At 42.0% G+C, this 10,401-nt stretch overlaps 1 protein-coding gene across 1 annotated transcript; it reads right to left on the bottom strand.

The window, feature by feature from the left end:
* Nucleotides 1–1,009: 1,009 nt before the first annotated feature.
* On the bottom strand, nucleotides 1,010–9,409 carry CCDC160 (coiled-coil domain containing 160). Its single transcript, XM_060001684.1, has 3 exons — nucleotides 9,246–9,409; nucleotides 8,074–8,131; nucleotides 1,010–2,044 (listed from the first exon to the last, which is right to left on the bottom strand). Exon 3 carries the CDS (start codon nucleotides 2,018–2,020, stop codon nucleotides 1,043–1,045), a length of 978 nt encoding a protein of 325 aa, XP_059857667.1. The 5' UTR covers nucleotides 2,021–2,044; nucleotides 8,074–8,131; nucleotides 9,246–9,409; the 3' UTR covers nucleotides 1,010–1,042.
* Between the last annotated feature and the right edge of the window lie 992 nt (nucleotides 9,410–10,401).

Raw genomic sequence — 10,401 nt, forward strand, 5'->3', positions numbered from 1 at the left:
CTTAACAATCGTATCCCACCTTCACAGTCTGTAATTACATGTGGTTCATTGGACTTAAAAATACCATGCAAATAGAACTACAATTACAAAAAATCTTGATTGATACAAACAAAAGCAGATAGTTTCCACAAAGGCCTGAGGCAGTACATGTTTGTTCTTTTAAAGTAAAAAAGAAAGGCTCTTAACACGGCTGGATCCCTGTATAAATCAAGCGACCTCACTAACAGCTTACCTAGATGACATCCAACACCTTTCACCCAAGTCTCGGCCAGCTGATGAGGTAAACTGGGCAGGAAACATAAATTTTCCCCTGGTAGAATTTTGGAAGACCTGTGTCAACAACGCCCCTTGCTGGTCAACGTAAGAAAAGGCAAAAGCTACTGCTGTCAAAATCAGGGCTGTAGCCAAGGTCACAGCCGTGTCTCTAAGCCATCTTCTGGTCTATGGGCACTGTGGCCAGGTCAAGGGAGAAAGCATGGAGAAAACAGGAGGGTGGAAAAACCTGCATTTGGGGGGGAGACATTTATGTATGCCTAATTAAGGATAGATCTCAGGGAAAGCAGATATATTTTTAGTATCCCACTGAGTCTGAACAGACTGCTTTAAGACCCATACCCACATGTTATGCTTACACAAATAAATGAGATTTTTATTGTTAGTATGAATGAACACAGATGGAAGAATATTCACGTGTCAAGGACACATTGCTCACAAGATCACAAAACGTCTGTTGATCCGTATTCATCAATGATTTGGTGAATCACTACATGTCTTTGAGTAATATATATATATATATATATATATATATATATATGTAAAGAGATTTCTAAACCTTCATTTCTATTTGGACTCTGGCAATAAATTCATTAGAAAGAGAAAGCAGAAGCTTTGAAGTTAGCATCTACACCTTTCACAGATATCTTGATTCACCAAACATGAAAATCACATCCCATCACACGTGTTTTAAGTTGTACACAAAGAAAGCACAAGAAACACTGATTTGGCTCAATCATTTGCCTAATGAAAGGCTTTTTTAATTTTTTTATTTAAAAAAAAAATCCCCCATAAAGCTGTCAGGGGTACCTGATGACGTTACAGAAGCAAAGTGTTTTCTAAGCAGCTCCAGGGCTCTGTTGTTTCTTGCTCGTATGGTCTTCTCCACTCTCAGTTCGTTCTTGATGGCACTGAGCTCCCCGTGTATCTTCTCCATTTCTAATTCATAATACAGTTTCACTTCTTCCTTTAGTAGTGCATTTCCACCCTCAGTTTGCTGCTTTAACTTCCTAACGGCTTCTTTTAAATCCTTGTTCTCAAGGCTCAACTTGTGGATGACCTCTTTGGCTTGCTGGAGCTCTTCTGTTAAGTTTTTAACATTTGTTGCTTTTTCAGAGAGGTCATTTCTTAAAGCTTGAAGTTCCCAGTCTTTCTTGGAAGTTTCCATCCCTGCTTCTTGAAAATTTAGGGGTTTTGAGGAGACTTCTTTTTTGCAGTTCAAAAGTTCTTTTTCCGCATTTTCGAATTCCTCTTCTATTTTTCTGCATTGCATGTTAAGCGCTTCCAGCTCTTCGTTCAAAAGATTCAGGCGAAGTTTTGGAGACAGTTCTTCGGTGAATTTCTTCTTCTTGTCTTTTCGTGGTGGAGCTGATAATTCCTCTGTACCCCAGCTAAGAGGCTCTTCTGCACCATTAAAGCTTTCTTCAGCTGCAATGTCTAAATTAGATGATTCACAGGAGGCAGAATTTGTGTCTGCCTCATTCTTTGAAATGTTTATCTTTCTCTCTCTTAAATTTGGTTCTTGTTCATTTTCATTTGGTTGAGAAATAACTTCTTTCCTTTTAAATTTATTCTCTTCTTGAAACTTTCTACTAGACAAATTAAAAATCCCTTCCATTCTCTTGGCCTTACCTAAAGTCATTTGTTCAGAAGAGGATTCAAGCTGAGAAGCCTCATCTAGAATATCCTGTGCACTATAAAAAGGAGCAAACATATTCTCCTTCCAGTGTTTTCTTCTAGCATCCATTTCTTCAGGCACCTCTTCCAATTCCTGAAAAACAAAATTTAAAATCAAGGCACATATTTACACTGGCAGCCGGGGTAGTGGAAAGAACTAAGAATCCTGGCTCAGGGGTGAAAGAACCTAAATATTTGAGGGCTGGCACTCCCTCTAACTCACTGAGTGACTTGGGCCTCAGTTCCCTCATTTATAAATGGAAAGGGCTAAACTAGCTAAGTTCTACAGACCTTTCCAGCTTTAGAATTCTCTGATCCTATGAAATAGAACCAATAAATGGACACACTTGGCTATTTCTTGTAGAGAAAATAATTCTATGAGAAAGCAGCATGAAAACAACTGCTTTAAAACAGTAAAAGTGATTTTAAATTAATAGGTTAATATTGATAAGTTAAATCTGTGCTTCCAATGTGCCTGGTTTTTTTTTTCTAGTTCTTTTCGGTTGGACTACTGTTTATTCATTCTTTAAAGTGACTAAAACATCAGTGCTTAATGCAATGTGAGCTGCTTTGGGTAAAGTATACCATGCAGACTTCCTTATGACTAACGCTGCCAAACGCCCTTCTGTCTTGACCTGTAAATTCCTGCTATTCCAGCCCTGGGCTTTGCTTTTAGGCAAGACTCTGCCAAGCGTACAGAATTCTATCCGTTTTGACAGCAATTTCATGATGAGAACCGAATGTCAACAATTGAAAATATTAATGCCACCAAATGGGTTTTTCTCGAGATACTGATTCCAAATATAGCTTTTAGGTGAAAACTTAGCATACTAAATCACAGCTAACTTTCTAAATTTACAAAAATTAGAGGATACTTATTTTGTTTCAAGGAGTCTTTCCTATTCAAAGACAGTCCATAACATAGAGCTTTCCTAAAACACAGAAACGTTTGATCAGTAACTACTTTTGAGAGAAGGGAGAAAGAAGGACCCAAGCAACATGCTGAAGGGCCACTGGCATCTGAAGCCACCAAACTGGCAACTGCAGTTACCGCCAAAGGGTGGGAAGAAGGAGGGGGTCACTTTATTCATCTTATACATTAATTTGCTGCAATATAGTTGGAAGATTACCACCGAGAAAAATCAAAGTATGCCTGCATCTATTTTTCCCGTGAACACAAATGTAATTTTATCTTGGTAACAAAAAATGGCATTGTGTTTATTTTTTAATTAATATTTTCTTTAATATTATTAAAGATTATAAATGTAATATTATATTAATATATTATAATATTTAATAGTTGTAATATTTCATATTATATAAAGATGCTAATAGTAGTGCATGTTATCTGTAGAATTTTGGAAAATACAGAAAATCACACGTACAAGAAAAAAACAAAAGAAATCTTCCTCATAATCCTGTGGCCCTGAGATAACCACTTTTTAATATATTATTTCTTGATAATTTTCTTTCTAACGAGTATAGTTTAAATTCTAACAAATTGTTCTTACTACAGACAATGAGAGAATAAACTCGATACCTACATGCCTGACACCTTCCCCCCAAAAGAAGAGGGAAGGGACTCACTCTATACCCAAGGATACATCTCCACCGACAACTATTTGGCTTTGAGGAAAGGAAAAGGTACAAATATGCAGTGAAGGTGTTAAAATGATTGGTTCAAAAGCCATAACCCAAGCTTTAAGTTTAGTCAATCAGACCACAGTAGTAAGCCAAGACTTGAAATTCCTGGTATGTATTTGCCATTGGAGCATCCTCTCCTTTCTCCTGAAATAGTCCGTTCTGACTTTATTATTCTGTTAGTCACCATCCAGAAGCATCGATGACCTATCTGTCCTTAAAGAGGAAGATGACCATAATCCCATTTGCTCTCCTCTCTAGAAATATGAATGCAAATGCTGGGAATTATTACAGGGATCATAAAGGAAAGGAACAGAGGAAAGAGAAAAGATGGCAATACTAACTGCCAGTCACATTTTTATTTATTTATTTATTTTATTTATTTTTGGCTGCGTTGGGTCTTCGTTGCTGTGCACGGGCTTTCTCTAGTTGTGGTGAGCAGGGGCTACTCTTCGTTGTGGTGCGCGGGCTTCTCATTGCGGTGGCTTCTCTTGCTGTGGAGCACAGGCTCTGGGCACGCGGGCTTCAGTAGTTGTGGCACGCGGGCTCAGTAGTTATAGCTCACGGGCTCTAGAGCACAGGCTCGGTGGTTGTGGTGCACAGGCTTAGTTGCTCTGCGGTATGTGGGATCATCCCAGACCAGGGCTCGAACCCATGTCCCCTGCATTGGCAGGCGGATTCTTAAGCACTGCACCACCAGGGAAGCCCAGTCACATTTTTTAGCAGTCAAATTTTTACCAGACAACTCTGTAAAAGTTTTAAAATGCTTCTAATCAGGTAGCAATGGGAGAGAGATTACTATTCTTCCTACCTAATTCTGGATGAAAGGCATTGGTGAGATTGATCAGGAAAGCGGTATGCAGAGGGGCAAGGTGAGACCACTTTATACATGAAGCTAGCAATAATGACAAATCTGAGATAGAGGTCTGGGTATAGAGAAAGGTTAAAATAGAAAGCTCTTTTCATTAATGATTTTGCACCTTGAAAAAGTGACTTCTATCTCCAACCCTCCCATAAATCTCTGGCTAAAAACATATATATATTTTTTTTCCAGCATCACCACATTTCTTTCCTGGGTCTCTGTATAATTTCCTGATACAGCCCATGCTTTTCACAGAACTGGGAAGAGTCCATTTATTTTATAACTGAGGCTCAGAGAAGTTAAGTGACTTGTCCAAGTCCACACAGCCTATAGTGGTAAAACTGAGACCCTGTCTCCCAGATCCGTGCCTATTCCAAAATTCCTCTTTATTCTTCTGTTAGGTTTCATTCCACAAATTGAAAGAAAACAACCCACTATTTTCAGAGCTTAGGTATTTTTAAAGGGCCACAAAAGGAGAGAGGAAAAATGAAGGGGGGAGGGTAAGGAGACTTGCATGTCACATATCAAAGGCCAGAAAGAGAAAGGTCTGAAAAGCCTTTTGGAATTTCCCTCCCATAGCTTACACAGGGCAGGGTCAAGGGGTCTCTGAGCTGCTTCTTTCTTTCTCTCTCCCTCTCTTTCTCTCTCTCCTTTCCTCCCCTTTCCCTTTCCCCCTTCCCTCCTTCCTTTCTTTTTTTTTTTTTCTCTTTCATTGGCAAGATATCCTTTAAGGGCTTGTTCCCAAATCTAGTCACAGAGTATGGCAAAGCCCAGAGTGCGGGTAAAAGGTGCCAGGCTCATTTTCTCTTCACAGATTGCGTTGTTTGTTTTTTACGCAGAACAAGTATGACATTAGTATTCTCTGGCAAAGACAAGAAATATGCTTTAAGACAATGATACTCCTTCCTCTACCCTGGCGTGGCAGCCATTTTGCTTTCAATAAACTTGATTAGGTAATTTGTCGCAGCATAAGGCAAATCAAACCAGAGCCATTATTGAAAGTATAAGCATGCCTTTTTAGTGGGTCATTTATTATTACAAGTGCCTACCCAACACTATATTGGATGTTGCAGAACTGAAGGGTAGGTGAAGGAGGTCCAAGAGAAATGAAAAATTTAAAGAAACGAAAACACAGGAAAACAATATAAAGTCATATGACAAAAACAACATTAGTGGTCCTCTAAGCCAGTGATCCCCCAGAAGTCCTTGGGACTGCACTGTTAAGGCATGGTTGTCCATTATACGGCGACATCTGTTCATTTGTCTCTGACATGAACTGATAATGGACACCTGACGGTTCTAGTTAGTGTCTCCCTGAAAACATCACCATTCATCCTCTGGTGACTTACTTTTGCAGTGGCAAACTAGTAGGGCATTTTGGTGGAGTAAGGAAATTTCTTGACTCATGGAAATGGTTTCTACTCACCTAAAGAATTTGGGAACCACTGATAAACTGAAAATGGATTTATAATGTAATATCATATAATGTAATTGTTGAAAGCTAAGCAAAGAGTGATCACTTATTATGGATCTTTAGGTAAACTGTTTCATAAAAATCTTGGGTGAATGCATATATGTCTTCAAAAAGTTCCAGAAAGTAATACACTGTTTATTGTGAAAGGAGAAACCCACAAAACCATCCAGTTTTCATCTTCAAGGTGTGGGGCCCTGGGAAATATGCTCATATTAAGATGGATAAGCGATCAAATATGTGAAATCTAATTATTTATGTTCTAAAATATTTATACTTTAAACCACATGCTTTAGGGAAATGTGATGACATAAAAATCAAAGATCTCTTTTCTTTCTTGCCTTATCTCATTTACATTAGATTTGATTTCAAAATTTCAGGACCATCTCTTTTGCATAAATCTTGATCTGTCTGCAAAATGCAATTATTCTTCCAAGCAGGGGTAGGCAGGGACTGGGAAACCTCCAGAGGCTTTCTCCCACCTCACAAGAGTGCTTCATCCCAAACTTTGTAAATTGGGAGTGATGTTTAGCAAAGGTCATCTCCAACCTGTGATGGGGCAGTAAGGGGAAGACAAAAGGCCCTTCTTAGCCCAGGCAACGTTTTCCCATTATTCTTGGATGGTTTGGTTCTCTCAACCCTCAGAAAAACTGCTTGGCCAAGACAGGAAAAAAAAACGTCTGTTTCAAAGAAAGTCACTGGCCTTGCTTCTTTGCTCAATTGTCCAATCTGTTCTCACATAAAAGCAGTAGTTCTCAACTTATTTTTCTGCTTCCACTGTTCCCAGGCACAAAACACAGCCATCATTATCCCCTCTCCTTGCTCCAGAAGATGCTGACCTGCTCCCTTTAGGGGAGCTTCTCCATTCCCCAGCCTTTCCAAAATCATTGGTTTACAGAAACTATTAAATACAAAAATGAGGACTGTCCAAAGCTGTCTGAAGGAAGGTGGGTAAACATGTTCTACCATGCAAAATTGTGGGGAAGGAAAAGAAAGTTCTTGAGAAAGGAATTAAGTGTGGACTACGGTAAAAAAAAAAAAAAAAAAAAAAAGACTGAAGGAGTCAGATATCTTGGCTCCCACACTTTAGAACTATGTGAAAACTTACGTTTTGTGAACCTCAGTTTCTTCAGATGTAATATAGGGACAATATACCTATTTCCAGGTAGTTAGGAGAAATTATTGAAAATGAAAATGGAAGCAATTTTAAAGTATACTATACACCATGGGTTTTGTTCTTTTTTAGATTTTCCTTACCCTCCCTCGGAACATAAACCAGTCAAACAACCCAACCCTTCTCCAAAGATATGTGCTTCAAAGTTGCCAGCCTGAAGTCATCAGACCTCAGAAAAAGTCAGTTTGAAAAAAAAAAAAGGAAGTACTATTAAGGTAAGTAGGAGGGAACCTAAACTTGAATCTTACATTAATTCGACCTGCATCTTCATGGAAGAATTAGCCCTAAATCCTGTAAATTGTTGACGTCTGCAAATTTCCAAAGCTAAATTGATTCTAAGCAGAAGAGTTGTAGTCTTTTCTACATCCGAAGAGATTTGCATTTTTTATCACCAATTGCTTTACCATGAACTTTCCAAATGTCCCAGTGTTTTTCAGAGCCACCAATAATATCTTAGAAATATTACAACTGGGGTATCAGTTTGAAGATTATCAAGGATGACTCCGCACTCTGAGTTTTTCTTGTGCTTCTGCAGCATTTCACACATAGTTTCATTTTACCAATACGCTGTGATCTCCTGGCATCTTATTCATGGTTGTATCCCTGCTGTTGCCTGACACATAGTGGCCCTCAATAAATATTTGTTGAATGAATGACCCTTAATATTCTTCCTGAAAATCCTACAGTGTTTTGATTCTAATTGAGTTTCTGTAAGTACTTATAACTTCTCTTTTGGCTTATAAGGTTTTGGGGGGTGACATTTTAGGGAAAGGGCTTTTATTTTTCCCTTAAAGTTTATTTGGCTTACCTAAAGTCTTCAGGACACTTTTCTTTTGTATTTTCACGAGGCTTTTTTGATAGTGTAGTGACAGTGCAGACTAATGGTCTAGTTAAAAGATCGAAGATTTACACTGGGTGAGGCTCTGTGCTTCTAAACCTCCATAACCAGCTATCAGCCAGCAAAACGGTACTTACAATTCCTGACGTCCAAGGTCTTCTATCTGATGCCACTGTCCTCCTTCTCCAGATTGAACTGAAAAAGAAAATATATTACATATAAAATATATTTTATATATTTTGGTTAATATATAATTAACCAAAATGCCCAAATCTGTGTTCATATGAGATGTAGCTTAAAACTACAAGTGATAGCCTTAATGTTGTTCAGCTTACCTCAAATGCGATGTCAGACACTTTGAAGCAAGTTTTCTTTTGAACTTGTCAACCCAATTTCCCCACTATCACATCACTAAGTCTTCCTTCCCCAAGCAATGCAAATACCAGATGGGACAAGAATCATGGTGGCATCTTATTCAACACGGTACCTCCTCGCCTTTAGCAATTATTGAACAAATGAGCTACCACTGGTGGCCACAGCGGCATGCTTGTTAGTAAGCAGCAGGCCAAGAGCCGCGTTAGCAGAGGCTGGAGCCGAGGCATTGCCTCCCTCCCCCAGAGTCTAGTTATTTTGAAAAATCATTAAAAAGGGACGTGATCCCGGTTTTTGCCTTAGTCTTTCATGGTCCTCACATAGGAGCCAAGCGGACAAATTGTCTTCTCTATTGTTTGGCCGATATTGAGAGTGAAGCAAAGTACCATTGAAAACCGGGCCCTGTGCACGGTTCTTACCCCCAATTCTTTATTATTAGTGTGGAATAATTCCTTCTAGGAGAAAAGATACGAAGTCGCCTTAATTCCAAAAGGCCAAGTACTTTATTAGCATGGAAGTCACTTTCTTGCTATAAAGCTGCATCTAAGGAGGCATAGTTTGGGGGTTTTCTCTGTAAATGGTTAACTAAACTCCTGTCACCGCTGCTTCCAGTGGAGACGAGGTGGCTAGGGTCAGGGTGCTGCCCGGGCCGCCACCGCAGGTGACACCTCCCACCTCTCCAGTCCCTACCCTCTGCTGGCGGGCCGTGAGGAAGAGGGCAGGGGCGAGGCCTGACCCCACTCCTCCTTCCACACCCCGAGTCCCACACCCTGTCCCCTTCCCTCCCAAACGCCCGCCAGTTCCCGGCCGGGACCCTAAAGGGTGAAGAAACCCGCAGTGGGCATCGAGGCGGGGAGCGCGCTGCCTCCGCCCGGGTCACCCAGGGAGGGCGAGGGGCTAGCCTGGGGAGCCCCGGCCGGGCCGGGCGCAGACATACCTGGCGGCGTGGGTGGGGTCCGGTGGGCCCTGGCCCCTCTTCCCTGAAGACGACCACCAGCGGCGGGCGGCTGCCCTCGGTTCGGCGCTGGCCAACGCTACCCCTCCGGACCGGCCCCGGGCAGAACCTCTGCAGTGCAGGGCCAGCGCGGGCCGTGCCGTTGCCTGGCAACCGGCCAGCCCGATTTAAAGGGACCCGCGCGCCGCTGCCCAGAGCGCCGGGCCGGGCGCTGCCTGGCGATCGTCACAGCCCGCGCGAGCACTGAGCATGCCCGGTGGGGCGGGCGCCGCGGCGGCTTCTGCCTGCACGAAAGCCGAGCTCGAAGATCAAGAGAGCTGAGTCAGGGCGGGAAGGGTCGAGAAACTGCGAGGCAGCCCCACCCATGGTGGGCTTATTACGGAGGGTCTGGGTGACTCACAATCCACCTGGACACTGCGATTGTGGGGGAGGAGGGAGTGACACAGGGCTAATCCATAGGCCTGCAGTTTAGTAACGTGACATGGAGGACGGTTAGCTCCGGAAGGTAGCCTGGATTTGGTTCAGGGTCCTTGACAACATGGGAATTGCACCCCGCCCCCCGCCCGTCCGCACAATGGTCTGGCCAGAATTTCTGCCTCTGATCGACTTTCTAAGGGCGTGTGTCAGGAGAGCATGTCCCCCGCTCGTGCCCCTATGGGAGACTGGGCTTGTACCCCGGGTAGCCCACGGTTTCCTCATGCATCACTCAGGAATTTCTCTAAACCACTCTTGCACCTATTTGACTTTAAAACCTACTGCAGGCAACTAGTCCTACACTACCGGCAGTGTAAAGTGGTTTCCTTTGATCAGTCCCCAAATTACTCTGTTCCAGCTTCAAAGGTTGCTCACAACTTCCAGGATTTGGTTGGGGGTACAAAGCCACGTCCTTCATTTCAGTCCTTCCTACTATTTTGTTAAATAAATAAGCGACCTTCTCAGACTTTGATTAGCCTGGTTTCCCAATGATTATTCTTCCATCATCAAATTGGCCACACACACTGACAACACACCTTGGCTATAGTCTAACAGGGACCCAGCCTGGGCTTGACCTAAAGATGGCCCTCACAAGGATTGTAGGGCCTGAAACAGAGAGGGTCTGGAGTGTCCAAAATAGTAATCATAGTGACTTTTAGGAAAG

This window comes from Delphinus delphis, chromosome X, assembly GCF_949987515.2.
Source record: "Delphinus delphis chromosome X, mDelDel1.2, whole genome shotgun sequence".
NCBI classification, from domain to species: Eukaryota; Metazoa; Chordata; class Mammalia; order Artiodactyla; family Delphinidae; genus Delphinus; species Delphinus delphis.

Bases quoted from the DNA above. Each gene is read 5' to 3' on its own strand.
- CCDC160 (XM_060001684.1), bottom strand. From the start codon at position 2,020: ATGGATGCTAGAAGAAAACACTGGAAGGAGAATATGTTTGCTCCTTTT.